The sequence below is a fragment of the Stomoxys calcitrans genome, chromosome 4 (assembly GCF_963082655.1).
Source record: "Stomoxys calcitrans chromosome 4, idStoCalc2.1, whole genome shotgun sequence".
Lineage (NCBI taxonomy): Eukaryota > Metazoa > Arthropoda > Insecta > Diptera > Muscidae > Stomoxys > Stomoxys calcitrans.
This window is the reverse complement of record NC_081555.1, coordinates 34,023,840-34,044,664: the sequence shown is the minus strand read 5'-3', so window position 1 is coordinate 34,044,664 and position 20,825 is coordinate 34,023,840. Positions and strand designations below refer to the sequence as shown.

At 40.1% G+C, this 20,825-nt stretch overlaps 1 protein-coding gene across 1 annotated transcript; it reads left to right on the top strand.

Moving 5' to 3' along the window:
- The first annotated feature begins 701 nt into the window (after positions 1-701).
- Positions 702-16,869, top strand: LOC106094185 (ryncolin-4). Its single transcript, XM_059367088.1, has 9 exons — positions 702-782; positions 3,060-3,136; positions 3,211-3,231; positions 9,744-9,794; positions 9,866-9,886; positions 13,188-13,247; positions 13,312-13,332; positions 16,221-16,661; positions 16,721-16,869. The coding sequence occupies exons 1-9, from the start codon at positions 702-704 to the stop codon at positions 16,830-16,832; spliced, it is 885 nt and encodes a 294-aa protein (XP_059223071.1). The 3' UTR covers positions 16,833-16,869.
- Positions 16,870-20,825: the final 3,956 nt, after the last annotated feature.

Here is a 20,825-nt window from a genome sequence, read left to right as displayed (position 1 = left end):
AAGTCACAATTGTTATCAGATTTTGCTGAAATTTGGGACAGTGAGTTGTGTTAGGACCTTCGACATGCTTGGTTAATTTCGCCTGGATCGGTTCACATTTGGTTATAGCTGTCATATGGGCCAATCCTCCGATTTAGGGTCTTAGGCCCGAACTTAATGCCTTTTTACTTATTTTTTTATGACACTTTTTCATTAAAATTTCTCTCATATATTCAAATGGATTGATGATGCCGCCAGCCCATAAACCACACCAAACTGTCGGTTTTTCGGGATGCATCGGTAACTCTTGTACGGCATATGGAAGAACATCCATCCCCAGACGAGACAGTTTTGCTTGTTTTTTTCGATAAATCAGTGAAATTCCAATGAGCTGTGGTCACTTAGCACGCATTTTGATTATAAATTTCAACGATTTGAATCCTTTTTCGTTTATGAGTTTCTCCTTCTGATAAAATGGCAGAGTATTCTGAACACTTTTCAGTTTCACAGGAGACGTTTGGACACAATTATCAACCAGTACTGCAACCTCAAAAAATTAACTCATAAAAAATCACCCTATACATACTGGCGATCTCTGCTCTCTTATCAATACATCATAATTTTTTGAAGATTTAATTCAGTCACTGCTCTTAATAAGATTTGGATTTCATCGCTTATAAAAGGTTGTTCGGATTTCATTCAGTTCAGTTATTCGGGAAACAATGCACATCATACCATTAATTCTTATTCTATGTGTGGGCTTGAGTTTTGGCGCCGACCCTACTACTCATAGTCCAAACCTAGTGAGTGAAATAATACCTAATAAGTGATCCAAATAAAAAACAATGGTCAACCACAAATTTTATTTAATTCTTATACGGTCCATCACGTTGGCCGCCAACAATAATGAAGGCCACTGTGGCCCAAAAGCTTTCATGGCCATATATGACATTCCTGGCTAGAACATCAAAATAAATTTTCAGCTTTGGTTATCCCCTTTTAATGATGGCAATATATGTGAGATATTAAACCATGTAAAACATTCTCCTCCAAAAGGTGTCACATTGCGCTCGGGCATGGTTATAAACCTCTTTTATTTGTTGTAAACTGTTGTAAAATAAACGTGCGATCCCTCAAAACCCATGCGGTTGGAGCGCTGGGCCAGTAACCCGCCCCCGAAAAATTATAAGAGTTACTCGAGAAATAGTAACAACAGACTCCCCTAATATTGACGACCCAGGCAGTTCTGCACCTGGAACGTCCGGACTCTTTTCAGAGAAGGTGCAGTAAACGCATTGGCCGATGTATTGGAGAAGTATTCCCTAGGCAGATATACTCGCCTTACAGGAAGTGCGCGACTGGCGACACAGCAACACAAACTATACTATTGCTACCATGACAAGAGGCATGAATTTGACTGTATATTTGTGGTTGGTCGGAGACTGAAACACATTGTCCCCAGATTTATTTCGGTGGATGAGAGGCTAGCCACAATCCGCATGAAAGCCAAATTCTTCAACATCAACCTTATTTGTGCCCATGCCCCGACAGAAGACAAGGACGAGCAAACCAAGGATATTTTCTACGAGCGTCAGAAAGTGAATGTGATCACTGCCCCACTCAAATATAGAACGATCTTAATCATATTTGGTTCAGGTGCCGAGATGCTTTATACTAGTCACAGTTCCAAATTTCAGCGAAATCGGGTAATAAATGCGCCTCTTATAGGCTTAAGACCCTAAATCGCCAGATCGGTTCATATGGCAGCTATATGTAAATATGGTCCGATATTCATCATTTTCGGGTCGGATATCGAGGCCAGTCACCGGAAGTAGTAACTGCAGCCTTTGAAAGAATCCAAAGAGAATCAGTGAAAATAGGATAGGATAGAATATCAAGACCCAAAACCCCTTGCACAACCGAGCAGACAAAGAAAATAGAGAAAGTAGGGAACAACAATTTTGAAATAGTCAGCAACTTATCTAACTCGACAGCGCCATAACCGAAACGAATGACACAAGTTTTGGAATAAAACAACGAATAATACTGCCAAACAGATGCTACTTTGTATTGAGTAAGCGGTACAGAAACAAGACCAAACCCAAAGAAAAATTCAAGCACGGCGTTCATAACACTGAATCAACACACAGATGTTATCAGATCAACCACAAATTTTCATAAACCACCAACAGTTTTTGTAAATGAAACGTCCACACCCGTTCACATTCCGACAACATTTCATGCACAGATTTAAAAAAAATCCAAAAAGTTTTTGTGTACTGCTGAGTGTCGAACCTGTGTTCCATCCATCCCAATGAATGTTTACAAACACCTTAACACATTGCACCACAGACAGCTATGTACGTACAACGTTTTTAGAATAATTTAAACCTAAGGATGTTCAGAACGGTTGGTGCATGAAACAACAACACGTGTTCACAAAATCATACACTTGTTTACAATATTTCCAACAACATGTGTGTATGATAATGACAACATTGGTGCATTTTTTCATCAGTGCACCTCTCGACAAACGAAGATTACACTTCAAAAGACACTGATACTACCCGTGTTGTTATATGATTCCGAGTCATGGGTACTTGTGAAAGCACTATCTCAGTGCTTGGAGTATTTGAGAGAAAGATTCTTCGTAAAATATATGGACCAGTTTGCATTGATGGAGAGTATCGGCGTCGTATGAACCACGAACTGTATGAGCTGTATAACGACGTTAGCATAGTTAAACGTATCAAAATACAACGGTTGCGCTGGCTAGGTCATGTGTAAGAATGTATAAAGAAGCTCCAGCGAAGATGTCTTTTGAAGGCAAACACGGTGGTACACGCAAACCGGGAAGACCAAAAGCCCGATGGAATAATCAAGTGGTGAGAGAAACCTCGAAACTTGCTATCAGAGATTATAGATGGAGCTCAGAAGATTGAGACGTTGGAACCCTATTCTACATTCGGCTATTGGGACAAATGTTCTGTCATAGCCAATTAAAATATAGCAAAACTGTTGTAGATATACTTTTGTCATTTTATTGTAAAAAGTTCCTTTTTGTTTCAATTTCTTCACAGGGCGCCGATGATAAAAATGTTATAATGAAAGAACTGTTTGAAACAATAAATCCAATCTTAAAGGAGATCAGAAAGCGGTTAGTAAAATATTTTTGTAATATTTTCTTTTTGAAACCTTTCTGTGTCATTCTAAAATTTTTTATCTTTTCAGCATTGATGATTTGACTTTTAGGTAGGTATAAACCAAATACACTACTTAAGCTAAGGTATGTTCTGATTTGGTTAAGTCACATCCGCCTGTAAGTTGAGCTAATCTTGTACGCAAGGATCGCTTCGCATTTGTTGTTCAATAATGTAATGGTAATGGCTTCGTTCGATTTATTTCGAGCTTTCTCAGAAATCGCACTATTCGAGTCATTGTAGATGGGTTCTCATCCAATGAGCACAAATTGACCGCAGGTGTACCCCAGGGCTCTGTTCTTTCTCTTTTTCTAATTTTTATCAACGATCTGTTGGGTCAGACATCGAATCCGATCTACTCATTTGCTGAAAACAGTTGTCTCTGTCATTTGTACTCATTCGACCATAGGCCAAGTCTTCGAGAGATTGAGGACAAGAGACGGGATATGGACGATACACTCTGCCAGGATTTGCTGGCCATTTTTGAGTGGGGTCGAATGAATCGAGTAGATTTTAATGCACAGAAGACTCAGTGCTGCTTGTTGTCGCACAAACCATTCGCTGACCCATTACGATAATCTTTGTCTATCAACGGTGTATATGTTGAGCAATCAGAAGCTCTTGATGTTCTGGGCATGAAAATACAAGGTGATGTCAGTTGGGCTAAACATGTACTTGAAGTGTCGAAAGAAGAATTCAAGTGTTTAGGCTTCCTTAAACGGTGTAAGAATTACTTCACTCCGTCTGATCTTCTCAACATCTACACCGCTTTCATAAGGCCGAAAATGGAGTACAACTCAGATGCATGGGCTGGAGCTTCAAAATCATCACTGGAGCTACTGGACCGTGTACAGAGGAGAGCGATGGCGTTGATTGGGGACAGTGGGGTATCCAACTCTATAGCCTCCCTTCATCATTGTCGCAGTGTGAGTTGTTTGGCGCTGTTCTATCGGTACTTTCATGTCGTGTGTTCGTCTGATATTCGTCTTCTTATTCCTGATGTAAGGATGTATATGAGGGATACTAAACATTCCTGGATCTCACACCCGTTTGTAATTGATTGGCCAGCGGACCGCACAATGCATTATAAAGAGAATTCTTATTTCGCCCGAACCGTTCGTATGTGGAATCGACATCCGGCTAACGTTTTTCCCACCCACTTTGACATCCAAAGATTTAAGACAAATGTCAATAAGCTCTACATCCTTATACCTTTGTTAATAGGATAAGGGAGGAGTTTTTAGATGTGGCAATATGTTCGGAAAATCTAATCGGTGAGGTTCAGGATTGGAAGGCCTTCATGGAGCATTCCCTCTCAGACCATCGCTACATTAGGTTAAGAAAAGCACGGCCAGCGTCGAATCCGACAAGCTTCCGTAATAAGTTGAAAACCAATTGGCCAAATTTCGCATGTTCGCCTATGACGCTGAACGCCTTAGTTCGTATCCTGGCGTAACCATGTGAAAAAATTTTCAGCGGTGGTTTTCCCCTCCTAATGTTGGCAACATTTGTTAGGTACTATGCCATGTAAAACTTCTCTCCAAAGAGGTGTCGCACCTCACGCCGTTTGGACTTGGCTATAAAAAGGAGGCCTCTTACCATTGAGCTTAAAACCTGAATAGGACTGCACTATGTTATATGTGAGAAGTTTGCCCCTGTTCCTTAGTGGAATGTTCATGGGCAAAATTTGCAATTTTTACTCAAAAGAAGACTTTAGAAAGATAATTTAGATTGTCCAAGGAAAAAATACATTGACGAAAATGTCAACAGGATTACGACTGCACTGGTGGAGTCTTTCAATGACAGTTGTCCTGGTCTTCTTCGAAAAAAGAAATCAGCCCAAGAAAACCCTTCGATGACCGGGGAGATTCCCAACATTGTAAAAGAGGTCCGCAGACTTTTTAACAGAGCATGTCATGAAAAACCGGAAGTTTACGGAGATGTATACTAAACACGGCTCAAGGAATACAAAAGATGATCAGTGCGGCAATACGTACCTCCTGGAAGCTTTGCTACGAATAGGTCGATAGCGTTAATGACGCCACCAAGATGAAAAAGTTTCTCTCAAAAACCGATGCCCAAACGGAAACTTCTGCAGACGACATGGGAGTGAGAGCAGAAACAACGGATGACATGTTGAGGCTTTTGCTGAGAACGCATTTTCCACAGGATACGACAGGACTCACGGAAACACCGGAATCTTGGAATAATGAGGTTGATCGAAGGCTTATCAGAATGGAATTTATGGTCAAGGGAGCCCTGAGAAGCTTCAAACCTTTAACGTCACCCGGACCTAATGAAATATTTCCGGCGTTACTACGAAAGGAGGGCGACTATCTGGCGACTCATCTGGCCACTATTTTTACAGCGTGGCTAGGACTTGCATATACTCCGAAAGCTTGGCAGGAAGCATGGGTGGTATTTATACCCCCGGCAAGGCAAGTTATGATACACCAAAGGCCTATAGGCATTTCTACTGAAAACCATGGAACGTATTGTGGATACAATGATAAAGAGTAGGACATCCAGCGAACAAACAGCATGCCTTTGTCAAGGGAAGGTCGGTGCAGACTGTCCTGCACGAGGTTGTACATTAAATAAACGAATGCTCCGATGCCAACATGAACACATTGATGGTTTGCCAATGGGCGTTTAACAATATGCGGATCGACACCGCTACCGCTTTACACTTCCCTGGGATATCTCTGTGGTCCGTCACCAAGAACAAGTGAATTTTGAACTGTTCAGCCATCTCTTTGAGAGTTCTGCGGCAGTCAAGGGCGGTTTTTGAATTCAGAAATACGTTCTTCAGGGATTTAATAGCTGCCTGACTGTCTGAGAAGATATTTATGCCAATCGTCGTTATGACATTATATCTTAGCCATTCCACCACTTCCTTAATTGCAAGGGTCTCCGCTTGATACACACTGCAGCGATCGGCTAACCTTTTCGATATGAGCAGTTCTTGAGAAAGTGGCACAAGGCATGTCACAGGGGGGCATTTTATCGCCACTCCTTTGGATGACCACCATAAATAACCTATTAGGGATGGCGACTGAGGAGGTATTTGAACCCGTCTACGTTATAATACTTTTTAGGGGTAAGGATCCGAACCAGTTATGCAGAAGGACCGAATGAGTCCTGCAGATGGCATACGACTGGGCTAGACCTAGGGGTCTCAATGTATGAGACCGAGGAAGACGAAGGTGGACCAATTTAACGCACCACGTTTCCTCAACACAACAATTTCGATATCCGACAAGGTCAAATACTTAGGTGTGATCTTGAATAGAAAACTTAATTGGAAGTATCACATTCAGGAGCATACTGAGAAGGCTCACAGATATTAGGCACTATGTAGACAGGCCGTAGGCTTGAAATGGGCCCTGAATCCTAGGATAGTCTACTAGCTCTACACGAGAGTGATTAGACCAATACTTACTTACGCCTCAATAGTTTGATGGACTGCGATGGAGAAAAAGTGCAACTTAAGAATATACAACAGGCACGGGATAGCTGTGAGCACCACTAAGGCTGGAATATTGTGGTCCAATCTGTGTGATGTTCATTGCTGTCACAAAAATCTTAGCTGCAAGCTACCGGATGGATCTACGGGTTACAGATAGTGGAATGCTTCATACGCAGTAAATGCATCGGCAGTCGCGGACAATCAGCGGTATCGAGCGACGAGTCTCAGTGAGAGGCCGGGCGACACCGGCTCTTGTATAAATACTGTGTGCCTATGATGCTGGATATGACAAGGCGAGTTATTGGCGCCAATGACCACACTGTTCCCGCGCTGATCGGTCCTTTGGACCTGTACAAGCTTGGTCCTTTGGACCGGAACGGGCTTGGTCATTTAGACCGGTACGAGCTTGGTCCTTTGTACCTGAGCGACCTCCACATGAAAATATGGCTACAACAACAACAACAGTTTCAGAGTACATGTTGTATTGGCATAGGTGAAGCGATGAGGACCACGCCCACTAAGGCACTGGAGACTATTCTAGATATTCGACCCATTGAAATACAGATAAAGTTTAAGACAGCCACTTAAGCTATGAGACTAACAACGATGGGAGAATGGGAGCAGCTCATACCATCGCGGTATAATCGAGGCGACGATAGGAAATCTGGAAGAAAAGGAAGGGATTTCCGATCTGTACCTGATATGAACCTTGGGGTCGAGTGCGAGGCACTGCTGCCATCGGCACAGTTTTTGACTGATAGTGTTTCCATCTGGAAAATCATGTTACACGGATGGATCAATGCTACAGGACAGAGCGGGCCTGGGGGTCTACATTGAGAACCCAAGAACTGAGATCTGTTTTAGACTGTCTGACCATAATACGGTCCTGCAGGCGGAGATCCGGGCGATCACGGAATGCGTAAGGTGGTGTGGTGCTAACGCAAGAAGGTCGATTGTGAACATCTTTACGGACAATAAAATTTGTCATAAGGGCAATAACAACCAGGACGGTAAGGTCACGAACAGTCTTGCAGTGTAAGGAGATTAACGCCTTCTCCGCACAATACGCATTGTTTGAAAACAGGGCCATAACTAAGTAAAGGGAAATGAAAGGGCAGACGATTTGGCGGTGAATACCAGAGGACTGCCGTCAATAACCTTGGTTAACCCAAAGCCTTTCGGGTCTGCGAAGTCCGAGTTAAGGGCGTGGACGACCAACACTCATGTAACACTGTGGAACAGCCAAACAGTCGGCAGAACGGCGAAAATCCTAGGGGGTGATCCGGTCAGTATAGCTATTGGTATCATAACAGGACATATAGGACTACGAGCTCACTTATGCAAAATCGGTGCGGCAAGTGATAGCATGTGTAGGGCATATGGGGAAAATGATGAGACGTTGGAGCATTTCCTATGTCATTGCCCGGCTTTGGCGGCTAAAAGACACCGGTACTTAGGTGGGGAAACTATACCTGACATGAAACAAGTTAGGGGAGTTGTATCGAATACAATTTAGGACTTTGTAAGTAGCATGGAATTCCTTTAGGTTACTTTTTAGTTTTTAGAGCGCACAACATGCCGATTGCTAACTTAGGTGTATGTCCTTAGTGGCATGGGCGGATTAATATGCGCACCCTCCTTTCAACCTTACCTAGTGTAAGAAATTAGAGTATAAGTGTTCAAAATAGGGGCGCTTGGAAATCAATTATGAGTTTGGCTAGTGGAACAAACGTTATGTGATAGTAAGTTGTCTATCATAGAACCTTTGCTCCACTATTTAAGTTTGTATGCCACAATCCAACTGCAAACCTTCCAATCAAATGGATTATAATGCATTTTTTAGTGGCTGCAGTTTCTAAAATTCAGTTGTAGGTTGAAAATTTAAGTCGAATACCATATTTTTTGTTTTTGCAGTTTGAATAAAGAAGACGCCATTTTGGGAGAATTGAAGGCTGACTTGATAAAACAACGAATAGACTCGAATACAAGGTATAAGTCATATATGTAAATGTGTACGTATATAATGCTAACAGTTACGATTATTTTTCAAATTTATTTATTTATTTATTTAATTAGGCTGGTTAAAGTTGGGTTGGTTAGTTTCGCCGCATAGATATTTTCCCCAAGAACATGCCATTAAACAGCAGGTTATCCCCTCCTTTAATACCATTGAATGAAGTCAGACCTAAGTTTAAGTTTTGTAACCTCCTCCGAGTCCGACACCACTTACCAGATATACCTGACAAATGTCGCCATCAATAGAAGAATGATGATAAGCGCAGCTGAAAAACATTTTCTGATCCTATCGCTGAGATTCGAACCCACGCGTTCGGCGTCATAGGTGGACATTTTAACCTCTGCGTCACAATGGTCATTCGAACCTTTATTTCAGATGTCAACGCGTTGCAGTGTCCGTCTTTTGTATTTCGCCTCAAAAGATGTTTTAGCCTGTGAGATATCTTTTTTATACCCTCCGCCATAGGATGGGGTATACTAATTTCGTGATTCTGTTTGTAACACCTCGAAATATGAGTCTAAGACCCTATAAAGTATATATATTCGTGATCGTCATGACATTTTAAGACGATCTAGACATGTCCGTCCGTTTGTACGTCCGTCCGTCCGTCTGTCTGTCGAAAGCAAATTGGTCCATGTCTTGATATAGCTGCCATATAAACCGATCATGGGTCTTGACTTCTTGAGCCACTAGAGGGTGCAATATCTTCAACAACTGTGCCAAGTACGGTCCAAATCAGTCTAGAACCTGATATAGCTTCCATATAAACTGGTCTCTCGATCATCCTTATTTGGTTCCTAGAAGCTTTAATTTTTGCTGGTTTGACAGAAGTTTTGTATGTAGAATGAAATGGTCGCATTCAACTAAATTTATTTTGAATAAATTTGTAGCAGTATCCATGGTGGTGGGTTCCCAAGATTTGGCCCGGCCGAACTTAGCATGCTTTTACTTTTTTTTAATATAGAATCCATCGAAAGCAACAAGGCACTAAAATGGATACCAGAAATCTCACTCCTAAATAGCAAAATGTTCTCATTATCCGAGTTGTCTACATATTAACACGTTTTTATTTTTGCAGGTTAGATGAGCAAGACTCCTTGATTAGAAGTTTGGAGGCAAAAGTGAGCAGGTAAACCAGCAATTTTCATATATTGATAAAGGTTTATATCTCTTGTATACATTATCATCTTAAAATTTCAGATTTGATCCACTTGCCAAACAGTGAGTATGACCTAGTATCTTTTAAAGGGTGATTTTTTTGAGGTTAGGATTTTCATGCATTAGTATTTGACAGATCACGTGGGATTTCAGACATGGTGTCAAAGAGAAAGATGCTCAGTATGCTTTGACATTTCATCATGAATAGACTTACTAACGAGCAACGCTTGCAAATCATTGAATTTTATTACCAAAATCAGTGTTCGGTTCGAAATGTGTTCATTCACCGTAACGTTGCGTCCAACAGCATCTTTGAAAAAATACGGTCCAATGATTCCGCCAGCGTACAAACCACACCAAACAATGCATTTTTCGGGATGCATGGGCAGTTCTTGAACGGCTTCTGGTTGCTCTTCACTCCAAATGCGGCAATTTTGCTTATTTACGTAGCCATTCAACCAGAAATGAGCCTCATCGCTGAACAAAATTTGTCAAAATTTGAACACATTTCGAACCGAACACTGATTTTGGTAATAAAATTCAATGATTTGCAAGCGTTGCTCGTTAGTAAGTCTATTCATGATGAAATGTCAAAGCATACTGAGCATCTTTCTCTTTGACACCATGTCTGAAATCCCACGTGATCTGTCAAATACTAATGCATGAAAATCCTAACCTCAAAAAAATCACCCTTTATATATCTATTATATTATATTGCGCTTTGTTTGTTTGTCTGTTCCATATAGACTCAAAAACGGCCGAACCGATTTTCATGACATTTTGACAGATGGTATAGTTTGAGCACTCGGTGAAAATAGGCTAGTACATTTTTTGATATCCGAGAGGGGTGGACCCTCCCCCATACCCCAATTTTCAAAAAAGCCAAATCTCAGAGGTGCGTGCACCGATTTAAAAAAATAAATAAAATGTTTCCCGGACGGAAATGTTTACCGATTACGACAATATGGGTATCAAATGAAAGGTATTTGAAAGTAGAGTTCGAACTTGGTATAAATATGTCGCCCAAAGAGTTCGGGGGGGGGGGGGGGTCCCACCCCCAAAAAAACCCCACAACAGGACTCTTTCACCGCTTTGGGCAATATGGGCAATCTGACATTAAAATGTATTCCTTGGTGTCTGAGGGGCATCCCCACCCCATCTGGGACCATCCTCTAAATACCTTTCAATAAGAAAAGAAATGTCTATGTCAGTAGAGTTCGAATCTAATGTTGATATAAGGATTCAAGAATCTGGGTCAAGTCCACCCGTCCTGCCATTCAGCTGGACATGTACGATGCAGAGCACGATGCTGATATGTTTTCAGGACCAAGTGCGTGTGTGGCCGACCCACCCTACATACCTCTCAAACTGGACATATTTGTGGATTATGGCAAAAAGGGGCCCAAATCTGGTATCTGTTTAATAGCCAAGTGCTTCGGGACGTCTCACCTCATAAACTCCCCCTAAACCATATAAATACCGACTATAGCAATATGTAGCTTAAATGTGGTTTATGGGAGTAAAGTATGAATCTTATATCCACTTTCTGAGCAAAGCCAAGAGAATGAAGTAGATCTAACTTCCACACTGAAATGGGCGCACACTCCTCTTACCCTATGTTCAAAAACGTCAGATCTCGGAGATGGGTGCGGCGATTAAAGTGAAATTTAGTTTGTTTATAATAACTCAAAAACAGAAATTTGGTAACCTTATTTAGGGTGGGATATCTAGAGGGGCCGTGCCACCTCCAAAACCCGACAAATGGAAATATAAACCAATAATGACAATATGGGGCTCAATAAATCTGATATACCACAGCAATATAAGGCTCAAATGAATCTGATTTACCACAGCAATATAAGGCTCAAATGAAAGGTATTTGGAAGTAGAGCACGAAAATGATATCCACATTAGGGCGAAATATCTGATATTGATTTAGTCATGTCGATGGCACGTATAAGTTTTGGAAGTTATTGGAAGTCATAACATCGGGAGATCTGTTTATATGGGAGCTATATCCAAATCTGAACCGATATAACCCATTTGCAATAACCAACGACTTACATCAATATTAGGTATCTGTGTAAAAATTCAAGTGGCTAGATCTACGCTTTCGACGGCTATCGTGATTAAGACAGACGGACGGACGGCTATGACTAGATAGACTCAGATGTGGATATTACCTATACCCCCAATAGGATGGGGTATACTAATTTCGTCATTTCGTTTGTAATACCTCAAAATATGCGTCTAAGACCCCATAAAGCATATATATTCTTAATATTCACGACATTATATTGTAAGTCGATCTAGCCTGTCCGTCCGTCTGTCCGCTTATCCATCTGCCTGTCGAAATCTCGTTAACTTTCGAAGGAGTAAAGCTAGGCGCTTGAAATTTTAGACAAATACTTCTTGTTAGTGTAGGTCGGTTGGGATTGTAATGGGCTAATTCGGGTCCTGTTTTGATATGGCTGCCATATAAACTGATCTTCGCTCTTGACTTCTTGACCTTCAAAATGGCGCTATTCTTATCCGATTTGACTGAAATTTTGAAGTTTGCACAAATCGTTTTGGTATGTCTTCAAACAACTGGGTCAAGTATAGTCTAAATCAGTCTATATCCTAAAATAGCTGCCATATAAACCGATCTCCCGATTAGATTTTTTGAGCCTCTAAAGGGCGCAATTGTTATATAAATTGGTTGAAATTTTGCATGAGATGCTTTGTTATCAACTACTTTTCAACTACTGTACCAAATATGGTCCACATCTGTTCATAACCTGATTTAGCCGCCCTACAAACCGATCTCCCAATTAGACTTCTTGAGCTTCTAGAGGGCGCTATTCCTATCCGATTTGGCTGACTTCCAATGTTTTGGTATGACTTCCAATAACTGTGTCAAGTATGGTCTAAATCAGCTGATATAGCTGCTTAACAAACCGATCTCTTGATTTGACTTCTTGAGTTCCAAACGGCGCAATTCTTATCCAATTTGGAAATTTTGCATATGGCATTTTGGTATGACTTTCAACAATTGTCCCAAGTATGGTCTTAATCGGTTCATAAACAGATATAGCTGCCATATAAACCAATCTCCCAATTTGACTTTCTCAGCTTCTTGAGGGCGCAATGATTACTCAATTTGCCTGAAAATTTCGAAGTGATATTTTTCTATGACTTGTACGGCATAACAAGTACGGTCCATATCGGTCAATAACTTGATAAGGCTCATATATATTTGAAAAAGTAATTCAAAGAACGTGACAAATGCGATCCATTGAGAAGGGTACATAAGATTCGGCCCGGTCGAACTTAGCACGCTTTTATTTATTTTTAACTTCCTTTAAACTACTTTGATTTGCAGATCAGAGGTGCCTCGAGTTCGGATTAAGCAGATGATAGAAGACCTAGAAGCATTTAACAGGTAACGCTGTCAGTGTTTTTTTTTTACATGAAAACTTGTATTTATAACTATTTTATAATTTCAGGCTTGATCCACTTACCAAACAGTGAGTATGGTCCAGTATATTCATATAAAAATTCAAAAAAGGGTGTTAAAATAAGTTAAGCATTTTCAATTCCATCCATCCATCCATCATCACTAAGGTTTAAGTTGGCGGCGAGATTTGCTCAGTGATACCCCGTCATAAGTGCAGGTGAAAAGATAAAACTAAACTATGAAATATAAGACACATAGAGAGAGATATAAGAAGAGAGTAGGGGGTAAGCGCATTTTCGGCACAATCACTTAACATCGGTACATATTCCGAAATCGCCACGACTTCCACAACGGTCTATGACAAGTATAAAAACCGTCACGGGATGACTATGAGCATCACACGGGTTGGAACTTCCGATTTGTGTGGTGTTCATCGTCATTACGAGAAGCTCAGCTGAGAGCTATCGGGCGCGTCCACTGGTTGTGGATATTGGGATGCTTCATATACGGTGTAGCTGCAACTGCAGTCGCGGACAATTAGCGGTATCGAGTGGAGAGTCTCAGTGAGAGCCCGACCAACACCGGCTCTTGCTTAAACTGGGTGCCTATGATATTCGATATGACGAGGCGAGTTATTGGCGACTTGGTACCAAAATTGGTGCATTCTTCACAGATGGAGCTAGAAGCAGGTACAACTAGGAAAAATATGATGGGTGACTAAATAATCTATCCGCAACTCGTACATATTGGTACCATTTGGTACTTTCAATTGTAAAGAAAGTAGCTAGAACTCTGAAATTTGGCATGTAGGTAAACAAATGAATTTTATAATGGGTGACTAAATTATCCATTCGAAATTCGTTCATTTTGGTACCAAATCGTGCAAAATAGTAAGAAATATCTTATCTTCTCTAAAGAATATTTTTTTTTTTTTCGAATCATACATTTAGGTACAAACAAGTAAAACCGTGCTAAGTTCGGCCGGGCCGAATCTTATATACCCTCCACCATGGAGCGCATTTGTCTAGTTCTTTTCCCGGCATCTCTTCTTAGGCAAAAAAGGATATAAGAAAAGATTTGCTCTGCTATGAGAGCGATATCAAGATATGATCCGGTTTGGACCACAATTAAATTATATGTTGGAGACCTGTGTAAAATGTCAGCCAATTCGAATAATAATTGCGCCCTTTGGGGGGTCAAGAAGTAAAATAGAGAGAACGATTTATATGGGAGCTGTATCAGGCTATAGACCAATTCAGACCATAATAAATACGTATGTTGATGGTCGTGAGAGGATCCGTCGTACAAAATTTCAGGCAAATCGAATAATAATTGCGACCTCTAGAGGCTCAAAAAGTCAAGATCCCAGACCGGTTTATATGGCAGATATATCAGTTTATGAACCGATTTGAACCTTAATTGACACAGTTGTTGAATGTAAGAATAAAATACGTCATGCAAATTTTCAGTCAAATCGGATAGGAATTGCGCCCTCTTGAAGCTCAAGAAGTCAAGTCCCCAGATCTGTTTATATGACAGCTACATCAGGTTATGAACCAATTTGAATCATACTTGGCACAGTCGTTGGATATCATAACAAAATATTTCGTGCGAAAATTCATTCCAATCGGATAAGAATTGGGTCCTCTAGAGGCTCAAGAAGTCAAAACCCAAGATCGGTTTATATGGCAGCTATATCAAAATATGGACCGATATGGCCCATTTACAATACCAACCGACCTACACTAATAAGAAGTATTTGTGCAAAATTTCAAGCGACTAGCTTTACTCCTTCGGAAGTTAGCGTGCTTTCGACAGACAGACGGACGAACGGACGGACAGACGGACGGACATGGCTAGATTGACATAAAATGTCACGAAGATCACGACGAAGAATATATATACTTTATGGGGTCTCAGACGAATATTTCGAGTGGTTACAAACAGAATAGTATACCCCCCATCCTATGGTGGAGGGTATAAAAATGGTACTTTCTATAAAAAATTGTACTACTAAAAATTGTACTTTCTTTGTGAATTAAGCTACAGCGCTCAAAATTCCCATTCTTATAAACTGAGTGTCTACCTAGGTTTTTGGAAGTCCTACACTAAGAAGGGGGTCTCAAAAACGGGGGTAGCGAAGCGGAACACCGTGATGCTAGTCGGTAAATATGTGAGCTATATCAGGTTATGGACCGATTCGGACAGTTATAAATACATAAAACACAAATGGTTCCCTCTATAGGCCTTACTTTATAAATTTTGGCCTAATCGGAGAGGAATTGCGCCCTCTAGAGGTTAAAGAAGTAAAATCGGGAGATCGGTTTATATGGATATTTAGCCCTACATTTGCTAGTTTACTTAACTCATTTAGGCATTACCAGAACGACATATTTATTATGATGATCTAGAATATTTATACTTTATGAAGCTCTAGCCTAATTTTTTGATAGGCAGTAGTTTCACAAAACATTAACTCAAAAACCTCAATTTTTGATTAATGTCAACCATTAAGTAAATCAGTGATATATGCTCGAAGGCCATAATAATTTAAATCGATCTAGCCATGTCTATCCTTAAGCAAATTTTAAACTAAAATTTTACTAAAAAATTCCACATAAACTTTTGTTGCGGCTTTCAATATCGGAGAGCGCCATAGGATCACTCCTCGTCAAGATGTACATATTGGGTTGCCCAAAAAGTAATTGCGGATTTTTTAAAAGAAAGTAAATGCATTTTTAATAAAACAGAATGAACTTTAATCAAATATACTTTTTTTACACTTTTTTTCTAAAGCAAGCTAAAAGTAACAGCTGATAACTGACAGAAGAAAGAATGCAATTACAGAGTCACAAGCTGTGAACAAATTTGTCAACGCCGACTATATGCAAAATCTTTACTTTTTGGGCAACCCAATATATTAAAGCTAAGACCACACAATTTTCTTTACAATTTCAGGCAAAAACTACTCTTGTCAGACATTGAAACTAACGAATGGAAAACCATACTTCGACGCCAAGATGGTTCGGTGAATTTCTATAGAAATTGGGCTGATTACAAATCTGGTTTTGGCAACCCCGATGGAGAATTTTTCATTGGCCTCGAAGTATTGCACAATCTAACCAGTAACGGCTTACCCCAAGAGCTGCTTGTGGTGATGCAAGAATTTGATAATACAGAGAGACAAGCCAAATATGATCTCTTTCAAGTGGGCAATGAAACAGAGAAATATGCCATACTCCAGTTGGGCGAATACAGCGGTAATGCAGAATTTAACGCTATGTTATATATCAAGGGTGCAAAATTCTCAACATTTGATCAGGATAATGATACCGATGATACATATGATTGTGCTAAAAACCGTAAAAGTGGATGGTGGTTCATGGATTGCAGTTATTGGTATGTATTAGAGGAAAAAATTCCATTTTAGTAATTTCTTATTTGTTTTTAATTTGCAGCAATTTGACTGGACCCTTTAGGAAAACAGCCGATACAAGTGGCGAAGGTTTTTTGAAATGGTATTGGAAAAATCTAAAATTTGCCGAAATGAAAATTAGAGCAAAAAAGTGAAAATTGTTGTCATTGAAAAGGAAAAAGTTTTGTTTGTACAAAAACCACACATGGTTATTTGAAACTGTTTCTACATAACTAAGGCCGCAAAAATAAAACGTTTGGAACGTATTTATGACAAGCAAAAATATTTTATTGGGTTGCCCAAAACGTAATTGCGGATTTTTTAAAAGAAAGTTAATGCATTTTTAATAAAACTTAGAATGAACTTTAATCAAATATACTTTTTTACACTTTTTTTCTAAAGCAAGCTAAAAGTCACAGCTGATAACTAACAAAAGAAAGAATGCAATTACAGAGTCACAAGCTGTGAAAAAATTTGTCAACGCCGACTATATGAAAATTCCACAATTACTTTTTGGGCAACCCAATATTATAAAGTTCCATTTTTATTGTAACTATGTGATGCTTAGGTCCAATATATCAAACGTAGAATTATTGAATCCTTAAGCAATTTCGCCTATAGTAAAGGAATCTTTCTTTCATAGAAAATCAAAAATTCTTTAATGGTAAAAGTGTTTCGATAGTCGCAAACGATTTTTCGTTTAAAGTAGAAAAATGCTCGTACGTCTTATTATAAAAACCATTAGAGGAACAAACAAATGACTTCAAGCATACGAAAACACAACAAGAATTTTGAAGGCACATACATTGTTTCGCAGCGTAGCACAGAGGTTAGCATGTCCACCTATGACGCTGAACGCCTCGGTTCGAATCGTGGCGAGACCATCAGAAAAAATTTTCAGCGGTGGTTTTCCCCTCCTAATGATGGCAACATTTGTGAGGCACTATACCATGTAAAACTCCTCTCCAAAGAGGTGTCGCACTGCGGCACGCCGTTTGGACTCGGCTATAAAATGGGGGCCCCTTATCATTGAACTTAAACTTGAATCGGACTGCACCCATTGATATGGGAGAAGTTTGCCCCTGCTCCTTAGTGGAATGTTCATGGACAAAATTTGCAATTTTTATACCCTCTACCATAGGATGGGGGGTATACTTATTTCGTCATTCTGTTTGTAACTACTCGAAATATTCGTCTGAGACCCCACAAAGTATATATATTCTCGATCGTCGTGACATTTTATGTCGATCTAGCCATGTCCGTCCGTCTGTCCGTCCGTCTGTCCGTCCGTTCGTTCGTCCGTCTGTCTGTCGAAAGCACGCTAACTTCCGAAGGAGTAAAGCTAGCCGCTTGAAATTTTGCACAAATACTTCTGTAGGTCGGTTGGTATTGTAAATGGGCCATATGGGTCCATGTTTTGATATAGCTGCCATATAAACCGATCTTGGGTCTTGACTTCTTGAGCCTCTAGAGGGCGCAGTTCTCATACGATTGGAATGCAATTTTGCACGACGTGTTTTGTTATGATATCTAACAATTGTGCTAAGTGTGGATCAAATCGGTCCATAACCTGATATAGCTGTTATATAAACCGATCTTGGGTCTTGACTTCTTGAGCCTCTAGAGGGCGCAATTCTTATCCGATTGAAATGAACTTTTGCACGACGTGTTTTGTTATGATATCTAACAATTGTGCCAAGTATGGTTCAAATCGGTCCATAACCTGATATAGCTGTCATATAAACCGATCTTGGGTCTTGATTTCTTGAGCCTCCAGAGGGCGCAATTCTTATCCGTTTCAAATGAAATTTTGCACGACGTGTTTTGTAATGATATCCAACAACTGTGCCAAGTATGGTTGAAATCGGTCCATAATCTGATATAGCTGTCATATAAACCGATCTTAGGTCTTGACTTCTTGAGCCTCTAGAGGGCGCAATTCTTATCCGATTGAAATGAAATTTTGCACGACGTGTTTTTTGTTATGATATCCAACAATTGTGCCAAGTATGGTTCAAATCGGTTCACAACCTGATATAGCTGCCATATAAACCGATCTTGGGTCTTGACTTCTTGAGCCTCCAGAGGGCGCAGTTCTCATACGATTGGAATGCAATTTTGCACGACGTGTTTTGTTATGATATCCAACAATTGTGCCAAGTATGGATCAAATCGGTCCATAACCTGATATAGCTGCCATATAAACCGATCTTGGGTCTTGACTTCTTGAGCCTCTAGAGGGCGCAATTCTTATCCGATTTGAATGAATTTTTGCACGAAGTATTTTTTTTGATATCCAACAACTGTGCCAAGTATGGTTCAAATCGGTCCATAACCTGATATAGCTATCATATAAACCGATCTTGGGTCTTGATTTCTTGAGCCTCCAGAGGGCGCAATTCTTATCCGTTTCAAATGAATTTTTGCACGAAGTATTTTGTTTTGATATCCAACAACTGTGGCAAGTATGGTTCAAATCGGTTCATAACCTGATATAGCTGCCATATAAACCTCAAGAGGTCGCAATTATTATCCGATTTGCCTGAAATTTTGTACGACGGATTCTCTCATGACCATTAACATACGTGTTTATTATGGTCTGAATCGGTCCATAGCCCGATACAGCCCCATATAAATCGATCTCTCTTTTTTCACTTCTTGAGGCCCAAAGGGCGCAATTCTTATTCGAATTGGCTGACATTTTACACAGGTCTCCAACATATAATTTTATTGTGATCCAAACCGGACCATATCTTGATATCGCTCTAATAGCAGAGCATATCTTTTCTTATGCCGGGATGCCGGGAAAAGAACTCGACAAATACGATCCATGGTGGAGGGTATATAAGATTCGGCCCGGCCGAACTTAGCACGCTTTCACTTGTTTTACATTGTTTCGTAGGTGTGTAAATGTGCGTGAAGACCAACTCTATAAGAAATTTTATTTTACTGACATCATAAAGAATACAGCAGATCATAATGCAATCCCATAGCAGCTGGTTGTACGCACCGGATTGACCCGATGAAATCTTCATCGTCAACGGCTGCCGCCTCAGTGTACGTGTTAAGCAGACGAAAGATAGAACACAACAAACTAAATAGCTATAGCCATAATGGAGTTGTTCGAAAATGGATGGAAGGCTCAAATTTAATTGTGTATCGTAACATCGATATAAATCCGAATAATCTCTAAACCCCTGAATCTTAATTAATTTTCATCAAGAATATCCATAAAGCAATAGGACATCGTTTCTAGTATCACTTTTTTTGAAGTTTAACTCTCTGCTAATCAGACTCAAGTGTGTATTATTTACATAGTTAGAGTTTGTAGTTTCAGACTATCTGACTGACATTGGCTGGTTTCAGTTTTCTGTCACTTAACTGGGGTAAATGATTTCAACAGTGAGACATGCATGTATCCCACAAGTCTCCTTGGTATGGCAAAGGCTGATGATGCCAAAATGGACGATATGCCAGGCAACATTTAGTGGAGCCTTGAGTGTCACAGTGTTTACCAATGACATAACATGTGGGTGAAAAAATGCAATATTTTGGCTTTATAAAGCACAGATCTTCCCGAAAAAACGCAACATTTTAGCCTCATAAAACATTCATCCACCGATCTTCCCAAACTTCTGCAAAATGTTTTGCGACATGAATACTATTGCTGCTAATGCATTTGGTAAAATGGGTTTCTATTCCACAGATTTCTCTTAAACTGCTATGGTGCAGAGCGCCAAAAGCTCCACTTTGCCCATCTAAAGTCCTTTGGTTTTTTGTTTTCACCTCAATTGTAAACCTAAGCCTATCCTTGAATGTAACCACTGTTCATTGTCCTTTGCCAAAGGCATTCATGTGCCAAGAGTCGCCACTGACTTTAGTTTACGATTTTCTGTCTCCAAGCATAAGTGATGCAGGGATAGTGGCTACCACACACACACACACTCACATAGTTGTTGTGTATGTACAAGGATGTGTTTGCGTTTATTTCCCCTAAGAGGCTGGTGCCTCTGAAACTGGGTTAGTAATGCAATATGAAAACCAGACTCACTCAGCTATCCAAATCATGCGACCTACACCAATGGTTAGAATTAGGCCAAAATTCACATGCACGCATTATATCAGTGGATGGAACAAATTGCAGAACA